We start from the raw sequence: 21605 nt of genomic DNA, 5'->3' as shown, positions 1-21605 counted from the left end.
GTTCGCTCATTAACCTGTTAGTCTTAACTGATTCATTTACAAGTCTTCTAACAGAATATATCAAAAGACCTTTGTGCGAATGCCTACATACTACACGACCCCCTTTTTTGCATTATCACTAAGCAAACAAAATCTACTCAGATTCCTTGGATGAAAACTATTAAATAAGTCCACTGAAATAAATTCTTGTGGATGTTTACATAACATGGCCTCATAAAGTACAGGTTCGTAAAATTATGTTACGTGGTTTCAGAGTATTTGCGATGAAAAACTATTGCAGCATTTTATTAAGGCTCAAATTCTATAAAGGGGCATAACCCATAAAAAGTATTTAACCATTATTTCATATATTTATGCACATATACATATAAATGTGTCATTATAATCTATACGGTTACATGTTTTACCCTGCCACATTCTGTATGTATGTGGTTGTCTTTTGATGCTGTGTTACATCTTTCTTTTAATTAATGTCTTTGTACATTTATCAGACCGTAAGTTATCTCGTTTGAATTTTATTTACATTCGTGAATTCGGGGTCTTTAATAGCTGAATATGCGGTATGGGATTTGCTCATTGTTAAAGGCCGTACAGTGATCTATAGCTGTTAATTTTTGTGTCATTTTGTCTGTTGTGGAGAGTTTTCTCATTGGAAATCATACCACATCCTCTTTATTATATTCACGCATTAAAATATTTTGTTTTACTTACGAAATATAATTTGACTTTATAAAGTCTGCTTCCGGTTGACTCTGTATACTAACAAGGTCCCCTCCAAAACCATTACAATAATCACGACCTTGAAGCCAAGTCATTCTCTGATTATATAACTGAAAATATAGTACATTAAAACTAACATCAGTGTTGGGCATGATATTATGTATTGTGAATTTCTTATTTTTATTTTAAAGAAATGTAGACAAAAAATGTCAGGTAGTCCTTATATTTAATTTTAAAAAGTACAAGTATTAAGATCAAAGTCAAGGAAAGATCAAAACCCAGATTTAGATTTCTCTAGGTTTTTTTCGTTTTGCTGTTGTTTTAGTGAGTTTATTTTACACCGCATACTTTCAGTCATAATTTGTTCTTGCTATTATAACATCACATATCCCATTTCCTATAATTGTCCTAGATTCCTGCAACTGTTTTTATTACATTGAAATAAGACAAGTTTTGCAAATACCTTAAGATAAACTCCAGATAGGCTTCCCCTATTTTGTTAAAGATGAAGGATGTTGACTGACATGGGTATATATCATGATATATTGTCGAAATAAAGGTGTTTTTTTTTGTTTAATCAAGTTATCAACTTAGCTTCAAACAACAAATGGCAAAAAAAACATTATTGTAATTCTAAAAGTACCACCAATGTTTGTTCAAATTACATATTTGCATGTAGACTTTTGAAACGTAAACTAAATGTTATATTTCTATTTCTAAGTCCAGGCAGCTGGCTTTCTTAGATTAGATTAGAATTTAAATATGCGTGATTTTAATTTGTAATTAACATGATAGCGTCTTATTTTTTTTGTAAATATTTTACAAGATTGTATCAACAAGTAAACAAAATTGAAGAATATGTTTGAGGTATTAAATAAAAATGATTTGAAACAAGTTAAGATCCAAAAGTGACTAATTGCTTAATAACCATCCCTGGTTTCCAAATTTTGAGCTCTCAATGAAGGCAAATAATAAAAAGCGCTTTTTCCACAAGTGCAATTGATTTTAAAGAAGAACTTTGTGTAATTAATATGTTTTTTTTATAAATACCTTGTAACAAAATGTTGCAAAAGATTTCCAGCCTGATGGGCAAGGAAGAATTTTAGGTGCTGTCGTTGGCGCAGGTGTGAAACCAGTTCTTGGTGTTTCACAAATGTAATTGTGACTCTCAGTACATTGTTTGTTGTCCCACAAACCAATCGGATGCATAGTTCTCATGACAACACAAGTGTTTCTTTCATTGCCTACATAAATTTAAAACCTTACCTTTAATATAAATAACATACAGATAAATGATTTAATAATATACCTTTTCCTTGCCGCTTTGATATTTATTATTCTTTAAGATTAATTCATTCTGCTGATAAAGCTTATTATTAAACATTAATTTTTAGACATCTTTGCTAGACAAGGGTTACGATCCCGTCATCTTCTCTCACCCTTGCAAGATTAAGTCAATATTCGTGGTATCAGTTCTGTCCCTTCTACCAGTAGAATAAGGTAAAGTCATGTCCGTGCCGACTTTATCATTCCTGATCAATGGCACGATTAGAACTCTCGCCAGGTTTTGGTTGTCAAAAAATTGTTTCTAGTGTTTAGTAAAGGAAATTAGGCCCTTATTTGGCCCAAAGATTACTGCAAATTTAAAAGTTATCATACATTTTTTTAAATTACTGAAAACTTGACTAAGTTATTCCGAAAAACAAAACAAATTTGTCATTGAAAAAGTTGCCATGTCAACAAATCATGACTTTATTTGCATATTTTTAAAACAAATGTGGTTTTCCTCGTTTTTCATCAAACTTTAAGTATATTTTATATTAAAAAATATGTGCGCACCCAAGAAATAACTTTATATTTGGTAAGATAATGTCAATAATAACAATTAAGCTTCTGTTAAATTATTTTGTTGTTTCTTTGGTCCGCATGATGTTTCCACAATGAAAATAAAGATAGATAAACTGCATAAATTTAATTTTTTTATCGTTTTTGTCAAAACAGTGCATATTTTGACGTAATTGTGACGTCATCAGATAAAAATCTTTATGTTCTTCATTTATATTTATGGACCCTATGCATTTCTAAACATTATGTTCCAATTTGAAAAAGTTATCAAACATTTTTTTTTTTGGGCCAAAATCCCCCTACTCCTTCTTGAAACAAAAACTAAACATATACGGCGACATTCTAGCATTCTAGCACTTTAATTAATTGATTAATGACATTTAATTTGTCGCTACATATCGTCTAAGGTATTAAGGTGTAATGATTTTTAGTACATTTACACGTGATCATTTTACAGTTCGTTTTTGATTTAATGCAGCCAGTTTCAATTGCGACACATAAATAGCATTACCTTGTGGATCCAAAATTGTATCCGAATCCGTTAATGAGAGAGAGAAGGAGTCTGGATCGTAACCCTTGGCTAGCGAAGACGACAAAAAGATTGAACCGATACCATGTGTGCAATTCAAACCAATAAATGAAGGCAACAGAAGTATACCGATATTCAAAAGCCTTAAATCGATTGAGAAAAAAAATTCTGTTTTACAGACCAAAACATAACAATTGTGTTTACATTAGTATGTTACTAAGTTTGAAGTTTTCCTTCAAACACATGAATTAGGTGATTTTGGTTTCAAATCCGTTCAATAAGAGAAATAGGGATACAAGTCTAAAGGAAAGGGAGGACATGTCAAGTCTTGCTGCTGGTTTAAAAGAGGTTGAATTTATATACCTTTAAACAACTTAATTTTCCACACATGTATCAAATTGAGCCTAAGAATATAGTTTTATAGTTACGCCGAAGCAATGTCCACGAATAAAATTGAGAAAGGAAATGGGGAAGGTGTCAAAGCGACAACAACCCGACCATAGAGCAGAAAAAAACCGAATGTCTATTAACTATATAAAACAAAATAGTAAACTGGTTTCATATAACAGTTTGTAGATACACCAATACAAGGTTGCTTTAAAGAACACTAAAGTAATGTGCATATCAGTAAAGAAAAGAAGTTCTTCATATTTGGTTAAAATTCAAAAGGATTATAAAAAGAACCTATTATTATACAGGATGTTCCATTTTTAAAGGGCCGAGGGATTGTATTTTGGGTTTCAAACTGAATCATTAATATATAATTCTTTCATCAAAACAGCTTATATATTTTTGGGAAAAAATGTTGGTAGAATTTTGTTCTGTGTGATCAACAACATATAGGACAGGTTTTTATAATGATTTGGGTCTTTGAAAGTATGAGTGGCACGAGTGATCTTTATTCCATAGACCTCTTTTATTCTGATTTTAAACGACCAGTGTTAACCATTTGATATGCATGATATTGATATTACTAGTTATAATTGATACATTTTGAAATCATCAGATGACAAAAAATTACACTTAGTCTGTTTGATACTTTTTCATGACCATAGAAATAATTTACCAGTATGATTACTATTCCAGAAAGTAAACTTATCAGCTTGACCCTGAATCCATGCGTATGTTCCTGGAGTTACTTGATCAGAAAGACCAATCCAGAAGTTATCCTTCCTAGTATCAATATAACTAGCCAGAAATGACTGTACATATCTGTTAATATTAAATCATATTATATAGCATTAACAATCTTAATTGAATAATTGACTTTTAGATTAGTTTTAAGTCTCAATTCACTTATAAGATGTTTAATTTGTGCAATTGTTAACCTTTTACAGAATATTATCTTCATCAGGAATATGACAGCTGTCATCCATTCGTTTTTCAGCTTTTGATTTTGCAATTTGGTCACGGCCTTATTGTATTGAATTTTCCTCGGAGCTCAGTATTTTTGTGATTTTACCTTTCATCAATATACAATCGATTAATTTATTCTCAAACTGTCACACAAGCTAGGTTTAATCCACCATTTTTTACATAAGAAAATGCCTGTACTAAGTCAGGAATATGACAGCTGTTAATTAAGAGAAAACTGAATTATATTTAAAGCTTTAAGGACGTCCATTTGTAGTTTTACTGTCGCAAATTAAGTTTACCTGGCGACACGTAGCGGAGACAGGTAAACGGGTATTTGCGACAGTTAAACTACCGATGGACGTCCGAAAAGCTTCAAATACAATACAATTATTTTTATTCTAATGCAAACAAAATTCAGTGTAAAATCTTCATTTAAGAAACTTCCGCGAAAAGATGTTATCTTCTTTGGTCCCAACACTATATGACGTCATCGATATGCTCCGGCGTCAAACATAAACACCGATTGTTTCCTGGTTTCTGTGCCGCTTCAGAATGTAATAAAATTTGATAAAAAAAGAGGATTTTTAGGTGCAACATGTGAGTTTTATGGTTTAAAATTGTAGAAATTACATGTCAATACATTCAGCAATTCAAACTGTTATAGACAAGGAGATAGATAATTTTACTCTCACTGTCATCCAATCAGAACCATTGATACAAACTAATTGTAATAGAATCATTCGTTTGCTGTGTTTGGACCTTTCATTATGCCATTTGAAAATGGACTTTCCGTTTTGAAATTTTTCGGAGTTCAGTATTTTTGTGATTTTTACTTTTTAAATAATTTTGATAATAACTCTTGAAACACTTTTCACTTACATTTGCAAGTTTTTCTATAACATAATTGATTGGTGTACTCCTTGTTATGATCGGTTGGCAAAAACGTATAATATACATGCAATGATTCAAATATTCACCTGTCATTAACAGTGGCTAGTTGTCCACCAAATGTCGTTTGACATGCTGACTGTGCTAATTGCCAACTAACTGGTGTAGCGCCTGATATAGTATCACGTAAGGCATAACATGATGCTCCATAACCAATACCTCTATACTGAAACATAATGCACCTTATATTTATGATCACTTATTTTTTAGATACTTCCTCATCTTTTAGATACCAGGTTCTCTTTGTAGAATCTTGCATAATATATGGATCATTATTATTCATGGTAAAAACTTGAGAAATTCAGATTAATAAAATTATTTTAATGACAAACTCTGTGAAAATGCCAAATAACGACGCATTCAAAACAAGTTTCAAGTTTCTTTGTCATTTTTTTTTTTAAACCAAACCAAACAAACTCCGTAATAGTTTTTGTTAATACTGTTTGGTGACATTTCTCTAATGGCTTCCCGCACTATCGGAGATAAGATTTGACATTTAAGGTATGTTCCATCCACCTGTCGAAATTTATTTTTTTCAGATTTAAGATGTACTTTCAATGTACTTGCATTCGACCTATGAAAATTGGGTTCCGTTGCTGTCTAGACTGTGCAATACTTCGTAAACACTACATAAACTCATGTGAACATCACTAAATACTAATAATCTAAATCGCTCGGTTCAAGGGCCTATAACCGTCAATAATGGGGAAATGAAAATAGCATTCTGTCGTAGTTTTTCAACAAACCCAAATAGATTTCTAAAGTAATATATATATATATACAAGTTAACTTACTGGCTTTGTGCAACCTTTCAAAAGTGGATCGACTCCTGTTGACGCCACAACTTGTGCACTTTTTCTGCAAACATACCCAGGGAGTGGTGTATTGCATGTTATATCAAACCAGCTACCGTCCTGAAACAGTTTTGCTTTTGTATATTAAAGAAACTAAGTATTGTTAATTACCAATAAAACCAGGGGATTTCATTGGAAAATCATTTGCAATTAGTTCCAAACAAGGATAACTACATGGGTACATGCAACTGTATCAAGGTATTCTGCATAAAGCGTTTATTACCTTTTTAATTACTTATCAGACCTTATTAAGAAATGAACACTTGACTTCAAGATATGTCAGATGGTTCAAATGCAACCCTTCCCTTTTTTCGCATTCAAATATGAAATCATACCAAATGTGTAATAATCAGAATTTTAACACTGGTGTTTTTTCAATAAAATTGAATAATGAGGATGAATACGACGACGATGAGAACGATGACTAGGACAATGATGATTCTGATAATTTGGTGTATAACGTCCACCTGAAATATTCCATGCATATCAGAAGACTCGACTGGTGTTTCCTATATGGTCGGGTTGTTTTCAATTTGACACATTCCCCATTTCCTTTTTCAATTTTATATTTTACGATCATGTTAATGATATATGAACACCAACACTCTTATGTACTGACCCGATACGTTTATCAGATTTTTCTGTGCACAAATTCACAAGGGAACAGTAACAGTAAAACATGTCATCCTACCAGAAGAAGAGACAGTATTCCGATCAGCACCAACTAGTCTCTATCCCCGAAAGTGCACTTTCGTATAACCCAACCAGGGTCGAACTTATACCCTTCCCAATCACAGCGAGCATGCTTTATCACAAGACCAACAAAAGAGACCAGAAAGTAGAATTTATTTGTCTACATTACCAGTAACCAAACTGCAACACAGTCTTCGTCCTTGTTTTGCCAGTTGTTTGGTTCACCTGGTCCCCAGTTCGTATAAGTAACAGGCCTGCCCTCATCCCATACGAAATAGTTTTCTGTTATCCGATCGCTGAGACCAATCCATACAGCCCCACCATTAAATATTCCTGTTGTTCCTTTCATTGCTACAATTAAAAACAAATTATAAATGCAGTCATCGATGTTGTATGTTTTTATCATTTGTGGTTGTAAGTACAGTCATTCTTTTTTTGTTTGGTTTTATTTTCAACATTTGCTAAATTACCTATTCGATATATAAAAAAAAAAGGTTTAGGATAGAAAAAAAACACTCATTTACAATTTATAAATAGGTGATTAAAACCACAACCTCACATTTTTATGTTTGGAGACTTTTGAAATACTCATATTTAGATTATAAATAAATATAAAAGTTAATTTCTTTAATAAATGGATATTTGCAGATCAATGCAAAACTGAAAACAACATATTCGAAAATGAAAAATGTTTCAGGTCGCTTCATTTGTGAGCTCTTTTGAGGATTCGGGATGGTACCTTCCTTCCAAATGATACATTTTATTTTTAGTTAATGAATTATATAGATATGTTGTATTATCACAAATAAAGTGTAGCCTCCTAAGAAAAATTCGACCTTACATGTTTTGGCTATTCTCTTTGAATCTATTATTTCTCATGGTTTCGTACATTTTAAATATTTTGTCTTTTTGGATTTGGTTTCTAGCGTACGTATTGAAAACTGTTCCAGAAAGTTGTGTCTTTGTCATTAGTATTATTATGTACACCAAGGAAATAATTTTCACCAGAAACCCACTGAAAGTACCCGTAAGTCATAAACGTCCCTCAACATCGACGAAAAACAAAACCATATAGTTAGCAACTTAAGTCCCTTGCATAACAAAAAATAAACAGTTAAAACGGTGAAGAAAGGAATTACTTATGCTAAGAAAAACAAGAATGTGTCCCTAGTCCAGGTATGTCCCACTCGCATTATTATTTTCTTGGTCATTGGACCGTAAAATTGGGGTTAAAACTATAATTTGATATTAAAATTAGAACGATCATAACCTAGTGAACATGTGCACTAAATGTCAAGTTGATTGGTCTTCAACTTCATCAAAATCTACCTTGACCAAAAACCTCATGTTAGACTGACGAAAGGAAGAACGGACGAACTCATATACAGAAAACAAAATGCCCCTCTACTGTCGTAGGTTGGGCATAAAAATGTTATAAACATGTCAATTCTTCAAATAGCAATCAATTTCATATGTGATATCTATGAACTGGACAGCGGTGACATTTTTGTTCCTTATTTTTATTTCTATCATCCATTATAAAAAAAAGTGCAGTATATTTATATATTTAAAAATACTAAGATAAACACACGTTTTGGAATATTAGCATTCATGAAGTTCTGTTCGTCTTGACTGTTAACCGTTGCGAGGTATCCACCATATTGCTGGCACGTTTTTCTAGCAACATCTGCAGGAACCATCTTTTGAACAAATAACCAGCAGGAGGTGCCATGTTTCTTCCAGAAACTAGGACACCCAAGAAACTGTCCAGCTTAAAAATAGAAGGTAAACTCAAATAGTCAAATTCAGAAAATGTATGTAATATTTTTTCTTGACTTGCTAAATGAAATGTGCCTTTACAATTCAATGCTAAAAATTATCTATCAATTGTCAAGATGATAAAGAATTACAAAAACTGTTCATAGTATTGGGATAAATTATGTTTTAAAGGTGGTTATGTGATGCCAAGAACGGTATTGTGTATATCAACGACTTATTTGCAGTTATATTGAATGCATTGCCTTATCATATAAGTTACAGGTAGACTGAGTATTCATGAGATGATTGTATTCTTATCACACTGTTTCATTACATCCTATGTGAGCCACAGTTTTAGTTTTAAGTTTTTTAGACATGGAGTCCGTGATTTTGGTTAAAAGTGATTTACTTCAAATATCGGTAGGTAACGATTATCGATAAGTATCAGAATGAATTTATTGAAGCAACTCTAGAGACCGTCTTGCTGTTGATTTATGTGTAATTTTACTAATTCATTTTTATGATAAATCAAATAACCAAAAAACAAATCTTTTAATTCTATTTCAAGTATCTCAAAGATATTGCTGTGTAGAGGAAAACATTTTATACGCATTGTGTTGATAAAAGATAATTAAACTAATTTTTACATTGCATTTACTTCATTCATCTTTTATTTTATTTGTAACATCGTATGGACACTTAAAAGTTTTTCATTATACCATTTTGCTTTTCTCTGTCTGTTCAGTTTACTAAATTATATGACTTTAATAGTTCTAAATACCTGGAACTTGAGGTGTTGCACGAGGTGGTATTGTAGTGATTGTTCCATCTACAACATGTATGATAAATATAAGTGAGGAAGACATTTCCGTTTTATTCTACATTTAAGAATTCGACAAACAGTCTTAAATTCTCTTATCTCATTACAATATAATAAAGGCAACAGTAGAATACCACTGTTCAATAGTCAATCGATTAAGCGAAAACAAATCCGGGCTACTAACTAAAACCGAGGGCAACACATGAACTATCAGAAGAAGATAACGGAACCACAAAAACACTAAAGTGAAACAAAGACATACGCCAACACACAAAACAAACCGGATTATTTGTTTACAAATGGCTTTTTTCTGACTTGGTACATTACATTTTTAGGTTGAAAATGGTGGGTTGAACCTTGTTTCATACTAATCCAAACCTCCCGCTTATATGGCAATGCTAAAAATCCTACTAAAATGACACCATTAGGTAATTTAGATACATAAAAAAGTACAATATAACATGAATAAGATCAGACACCTCTCGTTAATTTACAACAGTACACCAGGACAACACAACAAGTAATTGAGTTTGTTACGTCGTATTTTTATGTATTTTTTAACCATGACAATAATATTGAAATGCAATAATGTTTGTAATGGTTTTATCATTTGTATTTTCTACCCATGGTGATTTCACTCTAAGACATGCCTTCCATTATTTCTTAATTTTTTAAAATGAGTCTTACAGACTGATGTTGAAAATGAAGTAACATAGGACATTTGGCATATCAACTGGAATCTATTTAACAATAATTTGAAAAAATATGCACATATGTTCTTACTGTTAGACAGAATATTTGCCGGTGTTTTATTATATAAGTGTATGGATATTTTAAGTCAAACTGTACTATTTACGTCCATCTGATGAGTTCAACCTTTTTCGACTGATTTTTATAGTTAGTTCTTATGTTGTACTGTTATACCACTGTCCCAGGTAGGGGAGGGTTGGGATCCCGCTAACATGTTTAACCATGCCACATTATGTATGTATGTGCCTGTTCCAAGTCAGGAGCCTGTAATTCAGTGGTTGTCGTTTGTTTGTGTGTTACATATTTGTTTTCCGTTCCTTTTTTATATAAATCAGGCCGTTAGTTTTCTCGTTTGAATTGTTTTACATTGTCATATCGGTACCTTTTATAGCTGACTATGCGGAATGGGCTTTGGTCATTGTTGAAGGCCGTACGGTGACCTATAGTTGTTATTGTCTGTGTCATTTTGGTCTCTTGATGACAGTTGTCTCATTGTCAATCATACCACATCTTCTTTTTAATATTATTATGAAATGTTATTCTAATTAATACGATTTTACACATGCCTGTCTGATGGATCATATTGTGGTGCAAACTTATATATTTTGTAACAGAGGGTCGAAAGAAACCAAAGGGACAGTCAAACTCATAAATCGAAATAAACTAACAATGCCATGGCTAAAAATGAAAACGACAAACAGACAAACAATAGTACAGATGACACAACAGTAAACTAAAGAATAAACAACACGAACACCACCAAAAATTAGAGGTGATCTCCGGTGCCCCGGAAGGGTAAGCAGATCCTGCTCCACATGTGGCACCAGTCGTATGTGATCCGGTAAATAGTCTAATTCGGTAGGTCATATTCATGAAAGGGAAGGGGATTGTAGTTTCGACGTAAGGTACATATCCGATATCAATTGTGAAACGGTTATTCAATAACGGTCAACCAACTCGTGACGCCGTCCGTAAAATTTACAAAGGGATGATTTCAACTTCACCATTTGGAACTCCTGGTTTAATAGCTTCCTTGAGAGCAGCAACCCTCTATCAAGAAAATAAACACGGGATTATCGTATCAATTGGGAGATATATATACCCCGTATGCAGGTGCTGCTGGAATGTTCTTACTTAGAAATGGAAAGTTCACAATTGGAAAGCTGAAATCATCTCTTTTTTCACAACCGACCCTCATTGTCATTTTCTAGATGTAGGTCAAGATATGTATCCTTTATCTCTAGCTCGATGGGATAAATGCGTTCCACATAGTCACCAAATTTTGAACTATTTAGTGAAAGAATATCATTTACATAGCGGAAAGTAGAGTTAAAGGATATCGCTAACAACTGATCTTTCTTCCTAAGAAGTTCCTGCATGAAGTCAGCCTCATAATAATAAAGAAACAAGTCGGCAAGAAAAGGGGTACAATTTGTTCCCATTGGAATACCGACAGTCTGTTGAAAAACACGTCCTCCGAGCGTAACAAATATGTTGTCAATCAAGAAATCAAGCATCTTTATGGTATCAGTTTCAGAGAACTTTTTGTTTGAATCAAAGTGATCCTTTACAAAGTAGGATTTATCCCTTCCTAAGACAAGATACTTGTATATACGTTGGCCATTCTTTTTTATGAAGCAAAGCAATACCAACTCTATCAATTTGTCTTTTAGATTGGAATGTGTAAATAGTAGAAGAGTCAAATGTTTTAATACTGTTACAAGATGAAAGAGAGTTAGATTGTATGTACTCGAAAAGATCTTTGGAATTTTTAAGTATCTACATCTGATTCACGCCACCTCTAGAATAGGCAGTTTCACAATAACTTTGAAGCCCTTCTTTCATTGATGATAAAATAGATGTAAATAATTTAGAAAGAGGTGTCGTTGGGCCTTGAGAGACCCAGCAATATACCGTTGTTTGTAAGGACACTTATGTAGTTAGGTATCCAATACAGTGATGGAAGATCCAGTTCTTTATCTTTGGTTGAATTTCCAAAGGAACATGGAACAGATTTGCTAGGATTTCCTCTTTGGTTAGTGTCGTGAGGGTATATGTTGAGTTTCTAAGTGAATTGTCAATAACTAATTCGTTTATCAAACAGTTAATGTCATGGGTTTTACACACAAAACGATGTTGTTTTGGGGCTTTATCTGCGGGACAACATATTTGTCATGGAGGTAGGATAAGTGTTTTACAACATTTGAGGCTTTAAAGACTGACGTAGCATAGGCATTGATAGACCCATTCAGTTTCTTAATTCTAATTTGTATCAACGACCTCACTGTTTTAATCCATTCGGAAAGAGTGTCTACGTCTTCCTTCTCGCGCACTAAGCCCATTGCCTGGCATAATCCTCGACTGAATCCATCAAAATGTAATATGTTCAAGAACTTTTATTATAATATTTTGTTAAATTTTGTGTTACCTCCTTATTGCTGTAATGTTAATATAATGTTGGATAAGAATAAGGTTTGTTGCCAGAAATAGCTTCAATCACTCTTGACTACATCCGTTTGACAAGTATAACCTATACTTACAACTTTTTTTACAAATAAAACCTTGTCTGCCATTGCAAGGTCCATCATTCCACTGTTGGTCTCTTAAAGTTGTATATATCTGTATACAGTTCTCTCTTCTATCGCCATTGGGCTCGCCTAGAAATAGTATTAACAATAACGCACGTATTGCTTTGTTAATAATATATCCTCTTGTAACTTTCTTTAAGTATTAGAAAACGGGAAAAAAGTCCAAAAATGTCATCAATTTTGAGCTGCTCGCAAAATAAAATTCATTCTGTACGGCTATATTGAACAACAAAGCGTCATTTTTTCCAGTTGATTCAACATACTGAGAAATCAAAATTATCAACTAACAAAAAGTATTTATCTGAAAGATTCGGAAAAGTATGTACATGTTACAATTCATCATTGTAATTTCCCTAGTCAAATTTAAAGTCATTTTTTTCCCTTTCCTTTCGAGAAAAGAGTCAAATATTTGTGTGACGGACGGAAGGACACATTGATTGCAATGTAGCCATCATTTTTCAAGAGTGGGGTATAATACATTATGGTAAGACACTATCAATGCGTATTATATTTTTTTTTTATTAAAGTGCACCGTTTATGACAATAAACTTAATATAGCACAATAATGTGGTGTTTGTTAATTTTTGCTATTTTCTATATGTTATGATAGTATGTAATAAAAAATATTTCATTATTGTTGATGGCAAAAATTTGTCAAATTTCGTGTTTATAGTCGCCGTCAAGAAAAATTGGCACCATTTTTTTTGGTCAAATTTTTCTTAAATATCGACCGCGTTTTCTTAAGATAATTTTTTTCAATAAGCGGAAGAAAAATCCTGTCCAAATATCCACTACTGTCCTACCTTTAATTGTGTTTGCACTGTATAATCCTGACCTTCACATAATCAAGATTATTTTGTATGGTGGAATCCGACATTGTTATTACTGGAAGTGTTGCCGTGGAGTTCCAGGTGATCTCCCTTTTCTTGTGTCTCTCTGAGCTTTGCGTCATATTTACGTAAAAAACGTAGGAAATTGTATTGTATTATCAATGACAATGATATTATCGGATAGTAACGAATGTTATGGAATAAGGGATCCTCATAGAAACCAAAATGACGATTTCACAATGTAAGTAATCTCTTGAAAAATGTAAAGGTCAGGATTATACAGTGCAAACACAATTAAAGGTAGGACAGTACTGGATATTTGGACAGGTTTTAACTTCCGCTAAATGAGAAACATAAGCTTGAGAAAACGCGGCTGATATTTATTTTTTTAAACATGGTGCCAATTTTACGTGACGGCGACTATAGATGAAAAATAGAAAAATTTCGCCGTTGTAACATCTCCAAAACAATTTATGTCAGCAATATATAACGATTTAAATTCTTATTTTTGATATACAGCACAGCTATCATTAGGGAATTGTGAGTAACTCCTTACGAATACAGGCGATCATCTCTATCTAGCTAATGACGTCACAAAGGCGCACAAAATTGACGACTTTTTTCGCTGAAGTACTTAACTCGAAAGTGACACGTACTTTTCGTTTTAAATCTTAATAATGATGTTACCTCCTGCCCAGTTCAAGAACTGAAATGGTGTCCCATCTGACCATGACCATCCTCCTTCTTTTGATCTGTCGGTGCCTCCAAGCCACATCCACATTGAAAATGAAGATGATAATTGTGCTGCAAATTATGAAATCGCTGATAAGGCACCGTGAACAACGCTCACTTAACTTTTGAAAATAAATTACACAGGATAATTCTGATGTTTACCAAGCTTTCCGAAATATGAAAGAAAAACACATTACAAATGTTCTCCATTTATTATTAGTGTCATACAATTGATAATTTCATAAATGTCATTGCAACATTTATTGAGATACAGTCATATTTTCATAAAAAAATAAACCAGTCTTATTTATTCACATAATAATAAATGACAAGAGCTTTTACAACTACAATGTATATTTGAAGCCCTTGTATTTTAAGTCCGAAATTAAAGTGTTTTGCTGAAATATTTTGTAAACGAAAAGTTGATCTTTGATTTTATTATCAATGTAATGACGATTTGTGACAAAAAGGTTATATTTTAAAATTTCACAAAATATATTTTATTAATTAATGATCATTGTTATTTGAGGTGTATTTATAAGTCTTACAAGATTTATCAATGTCACTGTTTATGGGCAATTGGGAAATTGGAAAAATATGCCAATCGAGAAACATTCTGGTTTTGTTGTGGTCTTTTAAGATAGAACGTTTTATTCTGGTGTGTTTTTTCAGCAAAGACTTCAAGATTTATTATCAATGTTATCCATTTAATTGTATTGTATCCTGTAGTAAAATGTTGTCATTTTAATGTTATATTTAAAAGTGCCATATACGGGTGGTTTGGTTAACCAAAAAAACAGGTTTAACTCACCATTTTGTTTTAAATGTCCTGTACCAAGTCAGGAAAATGGCAATTAATGTGTTAAAGTTCGTTTCTGTGTGTGATGCATTATCGTTTAATATTTTGTTGTTTCATTGTTTTGCTCTTATATTTGATGTGTTCCCCTCAATTTTAGTTTGTTACCCGGATTTTTTTTTTCTCAATCAATTTATGACTGTTACCTTTATTTGGGATTTTTCAAACGAGCATCTTTTGCAGAAAACAAACTGATTGAATCTGCATAATATGGACAAATTTGCATATAGGCAAATCAATAACATACTTTGAATATATACTTGCTCTGCTCTGTCATGTACGCTGGCTAGATCACCACCCATCTTCTGACAAACTTGTCTGGCATCTTGCCATGATAGTAAATCACCTTGGAAACTATAGCAGTACTGTGATTGAGGTCTTTCTTGCCAACCGAGACCACATTTTGCACTAATTTGCGCTGTGATAATAAATTATATTATGTATATATCTATATAAGTATGAATCGGAGGTCGGATGAGGACGCTAAAGTGCGGTGGTTATATTGAAGTGTGATGGTTTTCATCGACGGTATTTTCGTTGATGTTCGATGACCTATATGAATCTCGACGGCTAGTTTAAAGTCTTCAAACGTGCTAATTGTACAGGTTTTTTTCAAATATTTAGTTATAAATTTGCATAAAGTGTTGTCCATAAAACCTTTATGGCATTTTAGTATCAATACTGTGAGTTTTTACAGATTATTTTATGTCAACCATGCGTTCGCTTATTGATATTGTAGATTTAGATGAATCGTGGATATCGGAAAAGAATAAAAACCCACAGTAAATGCAAAAAGATGGCAAATACTCCCATTACCTTTTGACAAGGTGAGCTGAAAACAAAACTTATACGATATTATTTGGCTATCAATTTAAAATAAATAGTTTTCTGCAAATGTTGCAGAATAAAACAGAATACTTTTAACCGGTTTAGCACTTTATGTTTACCAGAGAGCCGTGGTGTAGTGGTTAGTGCATTGGACTACTAACATAAAGGTGGTTTAATTCCCGTTCGGGATGAAAATTTCAGAAACTCAATTTTCGGCTCTCCCTTGACACCATTTGCAAGTATGGTCTTGAGGAAACGATGATAGTCCGTCGGAAGGGGACGATAAATGGCTGACCCGTATTGAGAGAGAGCGACAAGGCAGCACTCGTGCCGGCAAAGTGGAAAGGGATTAATATAATTTGCAAAACTTGTTTCCCAATCCACTTTAAATGAATATGTTTAAACTAAACTTAGTGTTTTCATTGGTATTGATACTTCATTTTTGGATAATTGTAGTCATACCTGCAGCTGTAGTTACTGGGGGACCAAGTGGAATATTTCCTAAAAATAAACGAAGTGGTTAAAAGAAATGAGTTTTATCTTCATTAAATATATTTTAACAACACTTTCAATTAGTGATTATCACAAAGGAAATTATACGGGATCAACTAAATTATCAAAACAACAAAACATTTCCGTATCTCTACAGTGAAATTATGGTCTATTGAAAAATATAACATATAAATTAAACAAACTCAACAATATTAAACATTTCACATACGTGGACTTTTCTGGCAGATATATTTCAGTTGTGCAGAACAGCCTCGGTCATTCCAACACAAGTTTGTAGTGAAATACTGTACACAGCTTTCAGTTCCCGTATAATCATTTGGTTCATTTTTACACCATTTGTTGAAGCTAGACAGCTGACAATAGAAGAAATCTTATAAAAATTAATAAGTCTAATAACAGCTGAAATTATCTTTAAATAAATTGATTAAATAAAATAATTTTTGAATGCATACAGTACCTGCAAATGTGACGATATTTGAATTTTACCTGTTTAGTCTTCGTCTCTCTTTTGTATTGTATCTTTGTTCATGAATTTAACCGAAACATCTTATCTAAATAAGCTTTCGTTAAAAGGATGTTGTAATTTTCTCCCTGGAATACTTTTAAAATTCAAAAACGTAAAAGACACACGATAAAATGTATCATTTGCAAGTTTATCAAAAGAGTAAGTAAATAAAAACCTGTGCACCAGATTGTATCCAAATGTATTTCCTATTTTGTGTTCTGTCGTTTAGACCAATCCAATACTCATTGTCATTTCTGTTGATAAGACCTGGAATAAAATAAATTAAATCGCTTAATCCGTGCAGGTTACAATAAAAGGGAATGTGATTATTTTCTACATTTATGAATATACATTTTCTTTTTCGAATTTACCGAGCTATTCTAAATGTTCGAACCACTCACCTATGACAAAGCTGTTTACAGCATCAGTATCAACAGTAGCTAGATCACCACCTTGACTCTGACATGACTCTCGAGCATCTAACCAATTTTTCTTTGTGTCATTAAACTGAAAGCACCGCCCACTATTTAATGTCCAGTGATCATCACATATCAAGGTAGCTATCATATAATATAAATTATGTAGGTTAATATTTTGACCCAGACAATCCCATCATCGAAATGTACAACGAACTAAAATGTTTATTCAACATTGGTTCTACACTGAATTTTAATTTTCCTCGGAGTTCAGTATTTTGTGATTTCTATTTCTTTCTTTTCTTTTTGCCATTTTGCCATTGAGTCAATATTTCAACAAGTCTGAAACATCTTCAATAACAGAGGGGATTATTTGACGATTTAGTACTCACGTTAAGTGTAGCTACCGCTTGCCCAGTTTGATAAAATCCAATAATACAAATGTACCACTGTTTTGTGTATGTAACTGCTTGTACAGGCTGATCAAATAAAAAAAATGTACACTTCTCACATTGAAGATGGTTGTGCAAAAAAATGAATTCATTTAACTTACTCACATTTTGCTGTAGCTACGTTAACCGGTAAATCAAGTTGAATAAAACAGATTAACACATGTATTGGTGTAGACATCGCGGGTACGGGTGGATTAAATTCAATAAAATCAATGTAATAACGTGTTGGTGCAGTCATCGCTTAGAACTACGAGTTGACCAAATCCAGTAGTACAAATGTATTTAGGTGTTGGTGTAGTTTTCTACGGATTGATCAAAGTAAATAATATAAATGAACACGCGTGTCGGAGCAATCGCAGCTTGTACAAAACAAAACAAAAAGTATAATAAAATCTAATATTACAAATTAACTCACGTGTTGGTGAAGTCACAGCTTGAACGGGTTGACTATATCCAATAGAACAGTTAATATTAGGAACGTACTTATGTGTTGGTGTTTTCGCCGCTTGTATGATTTAAAATCAAAGCCATGCTATAAAATTACTCACGTGTTGGTGTTGTCACCGCTTGCACGGGTTGATCAAAGCCAATAATACAAATAAACGGTTTCGTTACACCACAATTAGATGTTGTTCTCCACAACCCTTTTACATCATCTGTAGTGCAAAAATAACAAAAATATAAAAGAAACAATTCAGTTAGAAAGAACAATAACGGCAGTTTAACTATTAAACCTTTCCATTGTGGTTAACACTTTTCAAATATCGATCAAAACATGCCTGTGTGTAGTACATGCAGTATATAGTGAAGGAATGATTTGTTACGCATTTACTCAAACTGAGTTAGTCGTCCATTTATCTGGCAATGATCGTTTCGATATATTTTCCTAACAGTGGCCAACATGTCAAGACATTTGTTATTGTGTGTTTGTGTTTGTGTTTGTTCTCACCTTTATAAAATGTTAATTTCTTTAACATAAAAAAAAATTGTCTTTATATGAATTACGTGAAGATATTTGTACAAAGTGAAAACCCCTGTCGTATAGGGCATGTTCGTTATTACTAACTTGTATCGATGTAGACGCAGTCTTGTCTGTTTGCTGTATTATCAGGAGGATTAACTGCCCAGTTTTGATATTTAATCTGTTGTCCATAAGACCACGTGTAATTATTAGTGCTGTTGTCTGTAAAATATAATATATTGTAAGTATTATATTTCGATACGGTTTAAGAATTTATTTATTTTTTCAATTTTCATTTTTCATTTTTTACATGTTATCGGGAAAAGCATTAAAAGTATCAAAAAGTAGTTATCCCAGAATATATCTAGATGTGTTTCAACTATTGACCCCTTCTTACAGAATAAAAAAATAACAGACATGATTTAGAAGGTAAACAAATTAAGTACATTTATTGAAAGTATTATGCCATGACATAGAAATTATAGCGATTGTCAAAAAAAAAAGTATACATCTTTTCTTAAAGCTGCAGTACCACAGGTTCATGTGTTCTTTGGGGCTGTAAGCAATTTATGTTGATTTTTTTTAACTTCAGTGTAATTTGTTATAAAGAAATGTTCACAGATGACTCAAACATTCATCATTGAACGATTCTATCCGATTTTAAGTATTCATTAAAAGAAATAGGAATGAGAAGACTTGTCTGTTACCTTTTTTTTTTTTTTTTTTTTTTTTTTTAACCAAAATTATATATAGAATTTTTTTTTTTGAATAATATTTTGATTGGTATCATTGTAAAAATTCTTTTAAAACGCTTTTTAAATTGAAATTCGTGTACTTTTGCATTGTGTATGCCCCCGAGTGAAAACAAATTCTGGAGAAATTGTCGTGACGCCCATTTGAAATTGTCATATCGGTCATTATTTTGAAGCGCAAACTGATGACTTTGCTTTGAAATATATTTTGATATACAAACCTTCCAAACAAATCTTGGAAATTGTTTTTTTATTCAGGAAAATAGTGCATGGAAAAACGAGACGCAATTTAACCATGACCTGCCATAAACCATAATGTTCTTCTCTCCTTCACAAAAGATTTACAATGAAACGTATATTTACCTGTAGCACCAATCCAGAATGAAGCGATACGAGCATCTTGAAACTGAGATAGGTAAGAATTGATAAAAGTGGTGGCAGTTTTTCTGAAACAAAAACGCTTTAATACATGCATGAAAACAATATAAATAACGGCGGTCGCATATTTTATCCGGTATTGGCGATTGACATGCAACATATGAAATTAAGTATTGACAAGTCAGGAAATAAAAGTATGTAAACTATTACCATAGAAAAATAATTTCAATCAGTAAACTTTATAAACAATTTTTATGCTTCTGATGCTTGACAATAAATTTTATTGCATTAATAATTCTATCGAATTTATGCGTGATATCCTGGAATATTTAATATTGACCTTCATTTTACTTCCATGGTAGTATATAGAGAACCCTAACAACTGTTGCATAAAAATTTCTTTAAATACCCATATGATTCTACTAATCTTCCGCCTTGGGTTTTACAATATTGGTCGGACTGTTGCCATGACAACGTATATTGTGTGTTGAACTGGTAACATCTATTTTGGTGAGCTAACCAACCTGGCTGACAAGTTCCTGATAATATATTGAAAGGGTATAGATAAAAGAATATTTAAAAGCGCATAAATGTATTTTCTAGACACAGGGCAAGTAATACTTTTACTGTTCAGTCCTCACGATATATTTAGTGTTTGCATGTCATTGACGTATACCGCAAATCTCCGTTGATTGATCTCCCGGGCACTGTTAATTAACATGTTATTTTTAACTAGAGCACCTAAAGAGTCTTGTGTCGCTCATCTAGGTCTACGTGCATATTCAACAATGGTTACTATCAAACATTGTGGACTAAATGGAATTGTTGACAAACATCTCAGTCTATTTTTGTTGATCTTGCATTGATGATCATTTGTTTTCTGTTTACAGTTTCGCTCTGTCGTCTTTTGTTTTTTCCCAAAACACAAAAATTGGTGAACAAATTGTCTTGTAAGTGCAATCACTTCTAAAAAGTCATTAAAGAGTATACTTCGGCAACATTTTACTCATTTGTAGATCTTGTATTTCGATAAGGAATTATAAACATTGACTGACGATTTCGGCTGTGTTGATTTATTCGAAGTCTAATCTTCTGATCATTTTACTGTATTAAGTATCTACCTATCTTTTAGAGTTTTTATGTATCAGGCAAAAATGCTATAAAATGGTAAACTCGTCATTGAAGGATAACAACTCCAATGTAAGTTACCATTTCAACAATCTTGATGTATTTCAAAATATTGACTTCTATTCTATTTCAGTTATTAAAGTTTCATCTATTCATTATAGTTTTCCAGATATATGGCAAAAAGCAAAATAAAAAAAATATAAAAGAACATGCTGATCATTTTTGCTCATTTACGTTTCTGTTCATCTACTATAGTTTGTGTTTTCTGATGTAAAGTATAAACGTAAAACATAATAGAAATCGTCATTAAAGGGCAATACCTTTCATCTGGAGACATTTTGCTTTATTTGTAAACGGTCAGCAGAGATTAACAGTTTGAACACTTATCATTCT

The 21605-nt window shown here is 32.4% G+C and overlaps 1 protein-coding gene across 1 annotated transcript in view; it reads right to left on the bottom strand.

The window, feature by feature from the left end:
- Window positions 1-21605, bottom strand: part of LOC134706815 (macrophage mannose receptor 1-like) — a 55413-nt gene that overhangs the window by 22688 nt on the left and 11120 nt on the right. The window contains exons 9-27 of the mRNA XM_063566111.1: window positions 20494-20623; window positions 20070-20152; window positions 19060-19176; window positions 18542-18649; window positions 17527-17685; window positions 17301-17392; window positions 16829-16973; window positions 16570-16608; window positions 15527-15697; window positions 14379-14495; window positions 12814-12930; window positions 9485-9532; window positions 8537-8716; window positions 7115-7296; window positions 6193-6312; window positions 5428-5564; window positions 4161-4306; window positions 1771-1964; window positions 712-830 (exon numbers count right to left, since the gene is read on the bottom strand). Coding sequence (XP_063422181.1) covers window positions 712-830; window positions 1771-1964; window positions 4161-4306; window positions 5428-5564; window positions 6193-6312; window positions 7115-7296; window positions 8537-8716; window positions 9485-9532; window positions 12814-12930; window positions 14379-14495; window positions 15527-15697; window positions 16570-16608; window positions 16829-16973; window positions 17301-17392; window positions 17527-17685; window positions 18542-18649; window positions 19060-19176; window positions 20070-20152; window positions 20494-20623 — 2404 coding nt within the window. The remainder of the gene's footprint in view (window positions 1-711; window positions 831-1770; window positions 1965-4160; window positions 4307-5427; window positions 5565-6192; window positions 6313-7114; window positions 7297-8536; window positions 8717-9484; window positions 9533-12813; window positions 12931-14378; window positions 14496-15526; window positions 15698-16569; window positions 16609-16828; window positions 16974-17300; window positions 17393-17526; window positions 17686-18541; window positions 18650-19059; window positions 19177-20069; window positions 20153-20493; window positions 20624-21605) is intronic.

This window comes from Mytilus trossulus, chromosome 2 (assembly GCF_036588685.1).
Source record: "Mytilus trossulus isolate FHL-02 chromosome 2, PNRI_Mtr1.1.1.hap1, whole genome shotgun sequence".
In the NCBI taxonomy this organism is placed as follows: Eukaryota; Metazoa; Mollusca; class Bivalvia; order Mytilida; family Mytilidae; genus Mytilus; species Mytilus trossulus.
The sequence above is the reverse complement of the archived record's forward strand: the minus strand, read 5'-3'. Positions and strand labels throughout refer to the sequence as shown.